The 17501-nt window shown below is 41.7% G+C and overlaps 1 protein-coding gene across 1 annotated transcript in view; it reads right to left on the reverse strand.

Moving 5' to 3' along the window:
* Positions 1-17014: 17014 nt before the first annotated feature.
* The window catches only part of LOC124550793 (glycine-rich cell wall structural protein 1.8-like), a 34464-nt gene continuing 33977 nt past the window's right edge, over positions 17015-17501 (reverse strand). The window contains exon 4 of the mRNA XM_047125517.1: positions 17015-17024. Within this exon, the coding sequence (XP_046981473.1) occupies positions 17015-17024 (10 nt within the window). The remainder of the gene's footprint in view (positions 17025-17501) is intronic.

Raw genomic sequence — 17501 nt, forward strand, 5'->3', positions numbered from 1 at the left:
ATAAATTTTATGCCGGCATGGTAACTCAGCGTGTTCGGTCAGAGGGTTAGCTGCCCTCTGTAATAAAAAACGATCAACAACGAACTTAAAAGGGTGTCTCACAACGTCCGCCCAGAGCAGATGCAACGAACGGAAACAAACAAAATTAGATTTAAAAAAAAAAAAAAAAAATTCCAGCCCTACCGACGGGGGGCTCCACGAACGAGTAAGTCATTTTCAGCCAGGTGTTCTGATACTTGTGATCACATAGTGTATAGAGGGATATTTGTTGGTTTTTTTTTACCTTGTTCCCATTCATTTGGTACACGTGTCCAGAAAAGATTAATCTCACCTTTGCCTTTATTGCTGATACTTTCTCTGTATTTTCATAGCTCTATTCGTTACTGACAACTTTTCTACTGTCTATAATTTGTATTGCTGTCAGTTTTTTCTGATAATCGTTGTCTCAAGTGCTTTCTGTCCGGCTTATAGTTCATACACTCCTGGAAATGGAAAAAAGAACACATTGACACCGGTGTGTCAGACCCACCATACTTGCTCCGGACACTGCAAGAGGGCTGTACAAGCAATGATCACACGAACGGCACAGCGGACACACCAGGAACCGCGGTGTTGGCCGTCGAATGGCGCTAGCTGCGCAGCATTTGTGCACCGCCGCCGTCAGTGTCAGCCAGTTTGCCGTGGCATACGGAGCTCCATCGCAGTCTTTAACACTGGTAGCATGCCGCGACAGCGTGGACGTGAACCGTATGTGCAGTTGACGGACTTTGAGCGAGGGCGTATAGTGGGCATGCGGGAGGCCGGGTGGACGTACCGCCGAATTGCTCAACACGTGGGGCGTGAGGTCTCCACAGTACATCGATGTTGTCGCCAGTGGTCGGCGGAAGGTGCACGTGCCCGTCGACCTGGGACCGGACCGCAGCGACGCACGGATGCACGCCAAGACCGTAGGATCCTACGCAGTGCCGTAGGGGACCGCACCGCCACTTCCCAGCAAATTAGGGACACTGTTGCTCCTGGGGTATCGGCGAGGACCATTCGCAACCGTCTCCATGAAGCTGGGCTACGGTCCCGCACACCGTTAGGCCGTCTTCCGCTCACGCCCCAACATCGTGCAGCCCGCCTCCAGTGGTGTCGCGACAGGCGTGAATGGAGGGATGAATGGAGACGTGTCGTCTTCAGCGATGAGAGTCGCTTCTGCCTTGGTGCCAATGATGGTCGTATGCGTGTTTGGCGCCGTGCAGGTGAGCGCCACAATCAGGACTGCATACGACCGAGGCACACAGGGCCAACACCCGGCATCATGGTGTGGGGAGCGATCTCCTACACTGGCCGTACACCACTGGTGATCGTCGAGGGGACACTGAATAGTGCACGGTACATCCAAACCGTCATCGAACCCATCGTTCTACCATTCCTAGACCGGCAAGGGAACTTGCTGTTCCAACAGGACAATGCACGTCCGCATGTATCCCGTGCCACCCGACGTGCTCTAGAAGGTGTAAGTCAACTACCCTGGCCAGCAAGATCTCCGGATCTGTCCCCCATTGAGCATGTTTGGGACTGGATGAAGCGTCGTCTCACGCGGTCTGCACGTCCAGCACGAACGCTGGTCCAACTGAGGCGCCAGGTGGAAATGGCATGGCAAGCCGTTCCACAGGACTACATCCAGCATCTCTACGATCGTCTCCATGGGAGAATAGCAGCCTGCATTGCTGCGAAAGGTGGATATACACTGTACTAGTGCCGACATTGTGCATGCTCTGTTGCCTGTGTCTATGTGCCTGTGGTTCTGTCAGTGTGATCATGTGATGTATCTGACCCCAGGAATGTGTCAATAAAGTTTCCCCTTCCTAGGACAATGAATTCACGGTGTTCTTATTTCAATTTCCAGGAGTGTAGTTAAACATTCATATGCATATAAATATTCTGCTCTTATCACTGAGTAACAGTGTTTTAGTTTCGTTTCTCTAGATATTCTTTTCTTGTAGCAGATATGATTTGTCAGACAATATGCTCTTTCACTTTTTATCAACTCTTACATCTATTCAAAATGTTTATAGTAAATTGTACTTTGCCCAAGATATATAAAGTAAGTATGTCACGTTATCTTATGTGTTTGTATTACTGTGTATTTAGGTGCATTTTTTAAATATTTTCTAACAATCGCTTTAGCATTTCAGTATGTCATTTCCGGTTTCGACTAGCCAGTGGTCATCTTCCTCGTACCACGTTACCCTGCTGAAAATTAATACAAAGTCTGCTGAGGTAAATACTCCTTTCGCGAATATGGACAAAAGAGAGGGGTTTACTCCGCTTACAAAAATCCATCCCACCCTATTATTGCTTACACTGTCATTGACAATAAAACAAATATCACTTGCAGCTTATGTCTATATTTACGACTTTTTTATCATTGCCATTATAGTTACATATCAGATTTCATAGATTGTACAATGACCCGAAAAAATCATGCCACCGCCCCCACCGCACGTCTTTACCTTTGTAGAGTCGAACAACACCGATTTATAAAATAGCTTTAGATGTCTGCTTACTTTACAAGTGAACTAATGTGTTAAATATATGACATTAAACATGTCAACCCTCAACCGTTGAAGACGCAAAGCACGAAATACATTGGTTTTATTAGTTTCGGCTTGTCAATCCATATACTAACGAAATAGTCAAAATCAAATCGTCGTATCTCCTGAACTATGTGTAGTTCAGTGCTATAATTTTGCAATTACATTGAGTGGTATAAATAGATGCTGTGTGAAAAATGTGTTTCGAGTAGAGTTAGAAGTGAAGAAGTAATAAATTAAATCATCGTGCCTGATGCTGGTGTTTTACTGCTTGAACAGCGACATTGTAGTATGCTATAGACTTTTTTATTTTATTATTTTGTACGATGTGTCAGCGACAAAAAGTTTGAAATTATGTGTAAACTTTGTTGGAATTCTTAAAATTTAAAAGCATTTCTTTTAATCATTTTTATAATTGTCTTGATCGTGTACATTATGAAACGTTAAAACAAGATGACTAGATTCAGTTGATTAATGAACCATCTTCAGATTTGACAAGAAGTCAAATCAGCTCACCTCGTCCAGTCTCAAAAGTAACTAATGTTTACAACCTTAACAGCGTGTATTTAAAGCAAAACTGATTTGCTTTAAAATTTGAAAATACATCATCTTTCGGATGTAGAAACACGCCTACTAACTTTCGTTTATGTCGCGCAATTCCTTCTTGGTGTTGCGATGTTTTCCGGTTGTGCATTGCTCAGATTTAACTGGCAGAGGCACTTTACACAGTTTGTCAGAAAAAGTTAAGGCTTCTTGAATGACGACATAAGCTGTGATAATGATTCACTATAACGAATTATGTGCTTGTTTTCGGTAGAGTATTCAAAGAACCTGTTTTGAAACAATACGTTTCTCATTATCAACACTCTCAGTGTTAGACCTAAATATTTTTCGTAGCTGGTATAAGAGGTCTAAAAATAGACGTCAACGGATGTGAACCTCTTGGATGCATTTCTCTGAACCTCACTTACCCCAAACACCCAATGGCGATAAGTCCATTCCCAATGTTACTCTGAATTGGTCCAATCGACAAGCCTCAATCTTGCTCCATACAATAGATCTCTTTTTAAACTATGCAATGGTAGTAAAATCTTATTTTAGACCAGAAAAGGACTTATATGCTCGTTGCACCAACGCCTTCAGTTAGTGTAGAACATGATTCTTGAGTGAACTCACTTGGAGGTTTAGAACATATGGAATGATAATTAGAACAAGACCAGCGGGAGTGATGATAAACTCGCAAAAATCTCAAATAACGCTCAGATTTAGCATAAAGATCAGTACTTGAATGTCTGATAAATTTCATATGTAAATACAACTCAGCTGATCACGTGTGTTTGCATTATCACTGTGTACAATAGACAAAAGAGAATCAACACATATTAAAAGCTGAAACTATTTTATGAGTGGGACAGCAGTGGGAGGAGCGCTTGAAACGTTGGATGACTGAAATGAAACATGATATTGATCTCACACGTTAAAAAGAAGTTGAAAGTGCGAACAAGGTATGCTCCAGTTTGAAAACCCACAAAATGTTCAATCTAGTAATTAAAAACGAACATTTGCAAAGCCAGCAAGGGCCTCACTATAACCCAGAGTGAAATCGGTTGAATACTCAGAATGCACTGTGACAATACAACGCGTTTACATCACTTTGGGCTTCTCGAACCGGTTCTGTCGCCTATCTTCGATATCAGCTGAGTCTGTCCAAAGAGCGGACGACTACCGACAAACGACTAACATTTTCCACCGCAGCAGACAGACAGATCACTAAAGGTCTTTGAGGCAGGCAACTGTGGATCGTAACGCACTCTAAAACGTCGCATGGCACATGTCTCAGGGCGGACGCCTTTCATCGCGATTTTTGGTAATGAACTACGGTTTACATTCGGAGTAATTTTTACTCTTTTTTCACATTTTTACTTATTACTATTACTTACTTAAAGAAGAATATAATAATTCCAATTCCAAAGAAAGCAGGTGTTGACAGATGTGAAAATTACTGAACTATCAGTTTAATAAGTCACAGCTGCAAAATACTAACGCGAATTCTTTACAGACGAATGGAAAAACTGGTAGAAGCGGACCTCGGGGAAGATCAGTTTGGATTTCGTAGAAATGTTGGAACACGTGAGGCAATACTAACCTTACGACTTATCTTAGAAGAAAGATTAAGAAAAGGCAACCCTACGTTTTTAGCATTTGTAGACTTAGAGAAAGCTTTTGACAACGTTAACTGGAATACTCTCTTTCAAATTCTGAAGGTGGAAGGGGTAAAATACAGGGAGCGAAAGGCTATTTACAATTTGTACAGAAACCAGATGGCAGTTATAAGAGTCGAGGGGCATGAAAGGGAAGCGGTGGTTGGGAAAGCAGTGAGACAGGGTTGTAGCCTCTCCCCGCTGTTATTCAATCTGTATATTGAGCAAGCAGTAAAGGAAACAAAAGAAAAATTCGGAGTAGGTATTAAAATTCATGGAGAAGAAGTAAAAACTTTGAGGTTCGCCGATGACATTGTAATTCTGTCAGAGACAGCAAAGGACTTGGAAGAGCAGTTGAACGGAATGGACAGTGTCTTGAAAGGAGGATATAAGATGAACATCAACAAAAGCAAAACGAGGATAATGGAATGTAGTCAAATTAAATCGGGTGATGCTGAGGGGATTAGATTAGGAAATGAGACACTTAAAGTAGTAAAGGAGTTTTGCTATTTAGCGAGTAAAATAACTGATGATGGTCGAAGTAGAGAGGATATAAAATGTAGACTGGCAATGGCAACTAAATCGTTTCGGAAGAAGAGAAATTTGTTAACATCGAGTATAGATTTAAGTGTCAGGAAGTCGTTTCTGAAAATATTTGTATGGAGTGTAGCCATGTACGGAAGTGAAACATGGACGATAACCAGTTTGGACAAGAAGAGAATAGAAGCTTTCGAAATGTGGTGCTACAGAAGAATGCTGAAGATAAGGTGGGTAGATCACGTAACTAATGAGGAGGTATTGAGTAGGATTGGGGAGAAGAGAAGTTTGTGGCACAACTTGACTAGAAGAAGGGATCGGTTGGTAGGACATGTTTTGAGGCATCAAGGGATCACAAATTTAGCATTGGAGGGCAGCGTGGAGGGTAAAAATCGTAGAGGGAGACCAAGAGATCAATACACTAAGCAGATTCAGAAGGATGTAGTTTGCAGTAGGTACTGGGAGATGAAGAAGCTTGCACAGGCATGGAGAGCTGCATCAAACCAGTCTCAGGACTGAAGACCACAACAACAACAACTTATTACTAACAGTCACAGTGAGTATGGCAAGCTGGATAGAGGGATTTGAGAGGAGCATTTCGGATTTAGAAGAGGAAAAGAAACAAGAGATGCTACTGGCCTGTTAAGAACTATAGGGGAAAGATATATGGAAAAAGGTAGAAGCATTTGAGATGTGGATGTGGAGGAGATCGGAGAGAATAAGCTGGATGGAAAGAGTGAGTAATGGAAGAGTATTGGAAAGGGTTGGTGAGAGAAGATGTCTGCTGCAGGTTGTAAGAGAAAGGAAAAAGAACTGATTGGGGCATACACTGAGAAGGGAGTGCTTGCTACCAGATGCTTTAGAAGGATTGGTTTGTGGGAGAAGACTGAGAGGAAGAAGGAGATACAAAACGATAGACGACATAAAGGGAAGAGGAAATTATGCAGACCAGAAGAGGATGGCAAGAAGACCGGACAGCCTGGAGAACTACCACGTGAAAACCTGCCTTTTGGCAGAACATTGATGATGATGATGACAGTGAGTAATTGTTACGGATGCAAATCGAAATCTGGGAAAAGAGTACCATATACTTTTGGCAGATATGTAAGAACGACAATCTCACGTAAATAGACTGATCAGCCAGAACATTATGACCACCTAGCTAATAGCCGATACGTCCAGCTTTGGCACGGATAACAGCGGCGACGCGTTGTGACAGGGAAGCAGTGAGGCCTTGGTAGGTCGCCAAAGGTACTTGGCTCCACATCTGCCCACCAAGTCACCCAATTCCCGTAAATTCCAACCCCTTACGCAGCATTCAGTCAGATCCCAGATGTGTTCGATCGGACTCAGATCTTCCGAGTTGAGCGGCCACCACATCAACTGGAACTCGCTCGCCACTGTGTTCCTTGAACCACTCAGTCACCATCCTGACATTGTCACATGCCTCATTATCTTGTTGAAAAATGCCACTGCCGTCAGGAAACATGGTCGTCATGAAAGGGTGTACATGGTCTGTAACCAGTCTACGATACTCCATGTGTAAGTAGCCTGTTTATATGTTTGTATGTTGGCAGCACTATGGACTGCATTAATATCACTGACAGCGCTCTGCGTCCTCGCTAAGAGACTCTTTGGTTGAACGGACTGGCAGTTGGCGGTTAGCAGTTAGCGAGCGGTCGGCTTGGACATGCGTCCTTCATGGAGACTCAGTATTGATATGACATGTAATGTAAAATGATGATTAATGTAGTTGGTAATGTTTGGGTAGTGGAATTAGTAACGACTATATAATTTTTGCAACTGGGTGTCACATGATTAAGGTAAAGTCTGGTACATACATTGTTTGCTCCTCAACAAAATCTTCCTTTTGCTAACCATACGGCTACTAGTAGTTAGAGCCTGTAGTAGTTAGACTCTTTTTATTCAGCTGGCCTTAGTTGCTGCTAGCTGTAACTGCTGTAGTTCGTGTTATGATTTTCTGTGAGGTAAGTGACTTCTGAAAAAGTTTGGGTTATTGTTAGGATCTCTTACAATTCAGGGTCATTCTTTTGTGCTAATTATTTGAAGTCAGGTTGTCATTTTAAAGCAGTCAGATTGGGTTACACTTGCATACTGGGGGGTAACAGATGGATAGGTTAAGTCTGAGGCGTCCTTATCAGGGAAAATCCCTTATATCAGTGTAGAAATGATAAAAAAATGAGTAACGAGACAGTACAGGTTCAGTTGCATTCAGCAGTTTCAGTACAAACTAAGAAGCTTCACTTGGTCGTCACGGTGCGTCCACTGGACCCATCAAAGCCCACGTGATTGTTCCCCTGAGCATAATGGAGCCCCCGCCAGCTTATCTCCGTCCCGCAGTATAGGCGTCAAGGAGCTGTTAGCCTGGAAGACGACCGATTCACGCCCTTCCGTCGGTATGATGAAGAAGGTATCGGGATTCATCACACCATACAACTCTCTGTCACACCACCAACGTCCAGTACCGATGGTCAGGTGCCAATTTTAGTCGCAGTTGCCGATGTCGTGGTGTTAACATTGGCACACGCATGGGTCGTCGGCTACGGAGGCCCAACTTCAGGAGCGTTCGGTGCACTGTGTATTCCGACACACTTGTACTCTGACCAGCATTAACGTCTGATGCTTTACTGGTCTGATCAGCCTATGATGTCCGTCAGCTGTAATGAGGAGGGGCCGCCCAACCCCACATTCACCTGGATGTAGTTTCACCTTGGCAGAATACACTCACCACAGCGCGCCTCGAACACCCGACAAGTGGTGCAGTTTTCGACCGAAACGCTCGCGCGAAGCCTCTGGGTCACCACAATCTGCCCTCAGTCAAACACAGATAGATCCTGTGAGACCTGAATTTCTCCCGGCATGTCATTCTCAATGGAGACAAGTCTTCCGAAGTAAGAGTGATTTCAGGTGTGCCGCAGGGGAGTGTCGTAGGACCGTTGCTATTCACAATATACATAAATGACCTTGTGGATGACATCGGAAGTTCACTGATGCTTTTTGCGGATGATGCTGTGGTATATCGAGAGGTTGTAACAATGGCAAATTGTACTGAAATGCAGGAGGATCTGCAGCGAATTGACGCATGGTGCAGGGAATGGCAATTGAATCTCAATGTAGACAAGTGTAATGTGCTGCGAATACATAGAAATAAAGATCCCTTATCATTTAGCCTTATCATTCAGCAACTGGAAGCAGTTAATTCCACAAATTATCTGGGAGTACGCTTTAGGAATGATTTAAAATGGAATGATCATATAAAGTTGATCGTCGGTAAAGCAGATGCCAGACTGAAGTTCATTGGAAGAATCAGGAAATGCAATCCGAAAACAAAGGAAGTAGGTTACAGTACGCTTGTTCGCCCACTGCTTGAATACTGCTCAGCGGTGTGGGATCCGTACCAGATAGGGTTGATAGAAGAGATAGAGAAGATCCAACGGAGAGCAGCGCGCTTCGTTACAGGATCATTTAGTAATGGCGGAAGCGTTATGGAGATTATGGATAAACTCCAGTGGAAGACTCTGCAGGAGAGACGCTCAGTAGCTCGGTACGGGCTTTTGTTGAAGTTTCGAGAACATACCTTTACCGAGGAGTCAAGCAGTATATTGCTCCCTCCTACGTATATCTCGCGAAGAGACCATGAGGATAAAATCAGAGAGATTAGAGCCCACACAGAACCATATCGACAATCCTTCTTTCCACGAACAATACGAGACTGGAATAGAAGAGAGAACCGATAGAGGTACTCGAGGTACCCTCCTCCACACACCGTCAGGTGGCTTGCGGAGTATGGATGTAGATGTAGATGTAGATGTACACAATTTTCAAACAACTTACAGGTATTTGTGCCTTGAAAATTGGCGGGCTGTACTCCCGCCGAAATATCGGCGGTCACTGTAAATACACTCGTGCTCATAATAAAGGATAATTGCAGATTGTGGTGCCACACGACGTGGCACTGCACAAAACTGGCGCTAATAGCATAATCACAGAGGGAACACGCACTACAGAGATATGTAAGTCCACTGCATTGGTGATAAGTTGAGAAAACCGTCCCGAAACACATGTGCTACAAAACGCCACTGTTTCCTGCGCATGTACACCGAATCAGTATGGGATATGATCGCCATGCACACGTACACAGGCCGCACAACGGGTTGGCATACTCTGGATCAGGTGGTCGAGCAGCTGCTGGGGTATTGTTGTAACACGATGCCTCTAATACTCTACTGATTTATTTTGCTTTTGTTTTATTTAATATTACATCGTTGAGCTTCTGTAAATGTGTTTGATAGAATCGATAACATAAAATTGTATACTCCTTTCTTTGTTAAAACTTTAATGTCGTGGTTTGATTCTATGCAATGTAGTATACCTGTCATTTTAATTCTTTGTCCCATTTGGAGGGAACAAAACTTACTATATATAATAGTAATTTCTGTATGAATAAATTATTTGTAGAAATGTCAATATGTGAAAATGTTCTATTTTGTTTAAAATGACTGTTTGCTGTTATGTAAACTGCTGATCCTCACTTAGGGTTCTTAGTTAGTTTGTATGTAAAAGGTGTAGTGGTTCCCCTCGGGAACGGAACTGTGTAGCGCGCGCAAATTGTGGTTGGCCTAAGTAGAAAAGGTGGAACAAGAGTCAGTCGGGGACGAGCTACCAAGATGTGCACTCCCATGTAAAGGTTGTATATTGTGCTGGTTCCGAGAGAGGCTTTTCCTGCCGCTTACCAATGCCTCGGATGGATGGATAAATAGCTGGAACTATTCTGGAATTGGTATTTATCGTCGCCACCAAGAAGGGACAGAGTCCAGCAGTTCTGCCTGCAAATCCAACTATCAATATGCAGCTGCCACCACATTGCGCAATCACTATAATGGAGCACTATAATAATGTACAGTGAAGGATCAGCTCATTGGATGTTTTAGTGTGCACAAATATGAGGTAACTTATAACTGGATTTATGTACCTACCTTAATTTTTTCCTTATCATAACACCTCTCAGGTTCCTCTCCGTTTGAACTAAAGTGATTACCGAGTGTCCCTACTGAAAGAACCTTAAAGCCCAGTGTTTTGCTAATTGATGCCTCTTGAACATAGTAAAGAGAAAGTTAAAGTTAATGTGGCAAGAGAGTGAGTTAAAGTTAATGACGCTTGCTGAAAATAATTTTCCTACTAAAACTGCTTATTAATATGTCGCTGCCTACTTCAAAATTAAAAGTTCATTAGACTGAGGCTTATAAAACTTTCCTTTGTAAATGATCACATTGCTGCTCGTTGTAAATCGCAAAAAGTGAGTCAGTATCTTACAAATATGTTAATTTTGTGTCTCACTGCAGTAAAAGTGAAAAACTGCAATAGTAAAAAATTATGTGTTCATGATTGCTAAGTGTTTGGCTCTCTTATGTATTGGAAGTGCATATTAATAGTATAACAGGATCCACAGTTTGTTATTGTGCTAATGCTAGGTAACAAGTAACGGGAAGACCACTATTTATGAAAACGGTAATTCCTTTATTCAAAAGATAGTGAGAAGCAACCTGTTAGTGGATTCCAATTAACTCTCATTTTAAATAGTAAAGTATTTAACTGAGAGAGACTTAACCTATGTGCAATTAATGATTCTGCAGTGAATAGTAATAATAACGTTATAAAGACCATTCAGTATGAATAAGCACTGAAGGTAATAGTGTGTTTCGTTATATCTTATATTTATGCAAATAGTTTGTACTGCTCTAGCTGTTCGTTCCAACCTTAACGTTAACATATGCAGGTGTCAGAGTTCTTTGCACTCGCGTGTGGCCAAGTCTAGATTGTGTTTGTCCGTTAAAGTTACGCATACCTACTTTCTTAAACGAGAATGTTAATCATTCTCTTGCCTAATTAGGCTGGCGACCGTTTCCTTTTTCCGTTAAACAGTGCAGATAGGCAAAAATTTTGTTTGTTACCGTTCAAATATTTACGTAATTCTGACTTTCACTTCCGATAAGCCACCTCCGTTAGGTACAAAACGGTCAACATAACAAAATTCCTCTCAGAGGGTAACACTGCTCTGTTGCGTTATACCATAACTGCTTTAACAAGATTTGAATTCCCTTCATGAATTTTATATTTAGGAAGGAAATAGCCTAAACATTCCAGGAACTCTTAATGTTTCTCTGTCCATAAGGATACTATACTGTTTATATATGAAAGCTGTGATTTCCGTAAAGAAGTATTTTTGAAGTATTTTTTGATTTGTTATGATGTTTCTCCTCCATGATTTTCTCTTCTCCTTTGTTGCGGTTTCTTTTTCCGCCAGCCAGCACCTGATTATGTCTTAATTTAACAGTTGCTACTGAAGGGCGTAGCTGCCGTTGAGCGACTTTTTCGAAGTCCTTCTCACCAGCAAGAAACCGACTCCAGAATAACCTTCTCCACTATATTAGGGAACTGAATAACTTCTCAGCCACCTTCAGAAGACATTTAATGATATGCCCACTAAAGTAACAAAAAGGATTACTATTGTCCCTGTATCCTTGTACATCCTTCTTTCGAACCAGATTTTCCTCATTTTCAGTTTCCTTAGCAGCGTAGTCTCCTTAAATTTCCTTTCTCCGGTACTCGCTGTGTCAAAGACGGTCTATTTCGTAAACTTATAAAATTCTTTATGTATATGCCACTGTCATTATGGTTATTATTGTCATTATTAATGTCCGCTATTATTGTTATTGTTATTACTATTATTATTATTATTATTATTATTATCATAAATAATATTACTGTTATCACTACTGTCGGCAGCAGTTGCAGTGTACAAGGACTGCCAGTATCAACATTATTTATTTACAGTCAGTATTATTTACTCACACTGCCACTTCAGACTGTCAGACCATTTTAATACTATTTGTCATATTAAAATTGTTATTTCTTAGGTAACTATGGTGTAGGAAAGGTACTGTATATGTGAAACCATGGCCCTAATTAAATGAGGTTAAAGAAAAAAGTAAATAAATAAAAACATCTTTTGAAACTCGTCTGGAGATGCCACTGATGTATCACTGGAGCCATATTCCGAATTCATATCGGGCACACCTTGTAAAAACATAAGTACCGAAATGATTACAGTGCAAAGTTTTAAGGACACGCTTTACTAGCATAACACAGCGATTTTGACAAGCATGTCCGTAATAATCCTATCAGAGACCAATTCCACAGTGAAGTCTCTGTCCTGTTCTAAACGCTGTGGAAGAGTGTCACTCCCTCCTCGGTCTGATGTCGGATGTGGGTGGAGTTATGGCGGCTACAGCTGCAGACGCACTCGAAGACTCGTGATGGATAACACTCTCGGTGAATTCCCGATGAACACTCGAACTGCTGAACTCCTAGCTAAGTCACAAGGTGCGACTTACAGTAGCTTGGAATGGTACTGCGGATCTGTACTACGAGTTGCTAGTGCGGAATGATACCGCATCCCTGAAGTATTGGCTGTACGTGACGATAGACGTGGAAAATACGAGGGGCGTTCAGAAAGTAAGCTCCGATCGGTCGCGAAATGGAAACGACTATGAAAATCCGATAAAGCTTTGCACAGATGTGTTGGGTAGTGTCTCTAGTATAACCCCAGTTAGCATCACGTCGCTCTTCTCATTTCTGAGCTCGCAGTGAGTGCGTAAAGTTGTCTAGAAAATAGTGTCTGCCGCCAAGTACGAGGGCCTGGTGAGAAATTTCGCCTGAAGCTATGCAGCTAACATTACGTAACTGTCGTGCTGTTTCGTCTTCACGACAATTCTCAGCCGCATTCTGCAGGGGCAATGAAGATGCTCCTGCATCGTTTTCAAATGGAAATGTTAGATTACCCACAATACAGTCCGCAATTGTCTCCCCCTGAGTTTCATCTCTGGTCACATGAACCGCTGTCTTTGAAGACAACATTTTGACACAGACAACGAGGTGTAGGCCAGCGTGGAGAATTGGCGGAAAGCATTGGCGGCTGCCTTCTATGATGAGGCTAATGAAAAGTTGGTACAACGCTATGACAAAAGTCTAAGTCAGAACGGCGACTACGTAGAGAAGTAGCTGAAAGGTGTAGCTAATTGTTACAAGTAAAACATTTCTGATGTTCACTGTGGTTTCAATTTGGCAATCAATCGGAGCTTACTTTCTGAACAGGCCTCGTAGTTCGGTGGATGGGCATCGTAGTAGTGTCGTGCTTACTCCGCCTGGTGTATATGCAGCACAACAACCACCAGTGACTATCGGGTAAGCTACAACACAGGGGTTACGACGTGGCCACAAAGGGCTTCATTCTGTCTGTCGCAGCTACAATGGCGACCGCCAGGTGTCAGTTTCCTACTTGCGGATCGCGTCTGCAGGCGTGTGTCATCTGCACTGTTTCTCCTGTATGCTTACATTACCCACACTAGTGGTTAAGCAAATTTTTACCAATTTTATCATTATAAACCTTTCTCTCAACAAGCTATTTTATGTTGTTATCGGTTTTAATTTTATGATTTCAGCTTAGTGTTACCAACTTTATACGATTACATAGTTAGCTGTACTGTTCAGTTCCAACAATCACATCACAAATCTGCTTATGCTTGAGCACCCCTCGTGGTTTGTTCTGTTGACGAGTTAGTAAGCTATGTACTCAAGTACAGACAGCTGTGTGTGTGTGTGGTAGTTTGATTTTACAATTTAGTTTCTTAATGTTTTACTACACATTATTTTCTTCCTTTTTAAGCTGATAATCCGACGATGGCTTGGAGTCAAAGTCGATTATGATATTTTAATTTTGGTTCCTCATATTAGATGACTCAGGAAAGTCTGCAACTGCGTCATTCAAGCTTTAAATAATGAAAACTCCACCAGTTACTTCTGTTTTGATGGTTAACACAACGCGCTTCGAGATTTATTCTCTTTTTAGAGTGTATTTGTGCATTTGTTTACATGACTGTGTTTGGTGATGTCTGTGTTTATGATTTTCTGCCTCTCTTGCGTATTTTTTGCGGTTAGAAGCTTTTGTTCCTCCTCCATTATACAGAACATCACACACACGCAAAAAATCACTTACACTGTTTGTTTGCAAATAAACAATCAGTGTTTGTTTACAAAACAACAATCAGTGTAAGTGATCATTTGCATGTATGTAATGTTCTGTATAATGGAGGAGGAACAGTACCTTCTAACCGCAAAAAAACGCAAGACATGCAACCTTCACCAAACATATTCCTGTAAAGAAATGCCCAAATTCAATTGAAAATAAAAATAAATTCTCGAAGTACGTTCTGCTAAAATTTAAAACATAAGTAATTGCTGCAGTTCTCCATATTTAAATCATGATTATGATATTTCTGTGGCCTGAGACTGAAATTTATAGTGAGACAGATTTAAAACGTGATCATTGTGTTTCCCTAAGGCAGTCTGTAAAAGATCTCCTTCCACTTGCGAAGATGGTCCTTTCAGTATGACTTAAAAAACTCAAACATGAAATCTACATCTGTACTATACACTGCAAGCCATCTAACGGTGTGTGGCGGAGGGTAATCTGGTACCAATAACTGATGGTCCCTTCTCTGTTTCACTCGCAAATGGTTGGTGGGAAGAATGGCTGTTGGTAAACCTCTGTATTTGCTCTAATTTCTCGTTCTCACTGTGGACATTTTGTGAGACGTATGTGGAAGGAAGTAAAATGTTGCCCCACTCTTCCCGAAAAGTTCTCTCTCGAAATTTCAGTAGTAAACGTTTCCGTGATACACAACGCCTCTTTGGTAGTGTCTGCCATTGTGCCATTGAAGTTTTTACACACCTCTTTAACGCTCTCGCTCCGCCTGAACGATCACGTAACGAAACGCACCGCTCTTCGTTGGGTCTTTGTCTCTCTCTCTCTATCTCTCTCTGTTTCTCTCTCTCTGTCTCTCTCTCTCTCTGTTTCTCTCTCTATCCCTCTCTTTCTCTCTCTCTCTTTCTCTCTCTATCTCTCTCTCTCTTTCTCTCTCTCTCTCTCTACGTATCTATCTCTCTCTCTCTCTGTATTCTCTCTCTATATCTCTCTCTGTCTCTCTTTATCTCTATCTCTCCCTATCTCTATCTCTCAATCTATCTCTCTATCTCTCAATCTCTCAATCTCTCAATCTCTCTCTCTCTCTATCTCTCTCTCTCTCTCTCTCTCTCTCTCTCTCTCTCTCTCTCTTTTCTGACAGTCCTACCTGGTAAGGACCCTACATGGATGAATAACACTCAAAACTCAGTCGAACAAGCGCCTTTCACACAACTAGGTTCGTGAATGAGTTACATTTCCTTAAGATTCTTCCTGTGATTCACAGTCTGGTGTCTGCTTTTCCTATTACAGTATTTGTTTTACGTGGTCATTACACTTACGGTCGCATTGGGTATTTACTCCTACATTTTTTTACGGTAGATACTGTTTCCAGCAATTTGTCATCAATATTACAGTTGTGTACTAGCGTATTTATTTTCCTATGTACCCGCAATATGTTACATTTATTTACATTTAGCGTGAGTTGCCAGAGCCTGCACCATCCATCAGTTCCCTGGCGGTCATTCTGCAAATCGTTACTATCTTCTGGCCTTGTTAAGTTGTGATAGACAACCAAATCTTTTGCGAACAGTCTTATAGAGCATCCAAATCTTCGCAGTAGATCATTTATATGTATTGTAAACAGTAAGGGCCCTATCACACTCTCTTGGGATTCTCTAGAAATTACATTTACATCTGTCGATTTTATTCCGTTAAGAGCGACGAGTTGAGTTCTATCTGTAAGGAAGTCTTGAATCAAGTTGCTAATCGGGTCACATAGTCTATAAGCTTGTATTTTCTTTTCACTGATCCGCGATGCGGGGCTGTGTCAAATGCCTTCCTGAAGTCACGGCATGAACCTGAGCGCTATTTTCTACGGCAATGTGGTTTGGTTGACAAAAAATTTACTTTCAAAGTCTTTGGACGCTTCTCTCGTTGCTCTCCTTTCGTTCGTTTTCGCTTCGTTCAGCTTTTACTTGTCAGCTAGGTTTCGACTTCTCTTGAATGCGTGATGAAATTCCCTTTGTTTAAGCAGAATTAAACCAAGGTGCGCCTTTCCCATTCCTTAAGACCTTGCTCGGAACATACTCTCTAAGGCATGTTCAACGACGCTTTTAAATTTTTGTTCATGTGTGCTCGACATCTTCGTCCTCAACACTTAATATTTGACGTTGGCTACTCAGAAATTTGCAGTTTGTACTCTGCCACCGTTGATAAACAAAATTATTTTCCTGCCTTTCTTAACACTCGTTGTAAAACCCGTAGTCATAGTTGCTATAACAGCCTTATCTTCCTGTACATTATCTCATTCGGTAAGTTCAGGTCTGTTTGTTTCTAGGAGTTCTAAGACGTACGACACTGCCGTAATGAAACAAATGAAACAATGAGTCGAGATGTTCAACTCTTTTGAACATATTAGGATGATCTACGTTGCATGGGAAGAAGGTGTGTGTGTGTGTGTGTGTGTGTGTGTGTGTGTGTGTGTGTGTGTGTGTGTGTGTGTTGGCTAATTTTTGAATTCGAGTGGTAGCTTATTGAAAATCGATGCAGCAGTACACTGCACACCTCTTTTTGCACAAGAGCGACAGATAATAACATGTCTTTCTCAATGTGACAGTACCATCAACTGTAAGTATAACTTCGGGAGTAACTCAAGAGTGGCTAGAAAGTAACAGGACTGTTGTTATAAAACATTAAACATTAGAAAACATACATATTTAGTCACTATCGCCCTCAATAAACTTCTCTCCTCTATCTCTACAATCCTCCGTGCGAACTTTCTAGTTTTCCCAGGATGGCGTCATGTAAATTTTTTGTGCTTTTTTGAATAGCTATATTTTTCGTTTATTTTTGGATGATTTGCGGCTTACAATATTCAATCTCTCTACGACAACACTGTGTTTAGTAATCCCTGTTTCCGTTTTGACGCGCGTTATTAACTCAGGATTATTTGTTGCTAAGAGTTCAAGTGTATTTTAACAAACGTTTACTACTCGCATGGGATCATGAACTAAGTGCTCGAAATAATTTTCAGAGAATGCGTTTAGCACAATTTCGGATGATGTTTTGTTCAAAGAAACCCGCCGAACCGAGGCTAGTCCAACTGCCTTTTTGGTATTCTGAACACCATCGACGAGT

This window comes from Schistocerca americana, chromosome 9 (assembly GCF_021461395.2).
Source record: "Schistocerca americana isolate TAMUIC-IGC-003095 chromosome 9, iqSchAmer2.1, whole genome shotgun sequence".
Taxonomy (NCBI): Eukaryota; Metazoa; Arthropoda; class Insecta; order Orthoptera; family Acrididae; genus Schistocerca; species Schistocerca americana.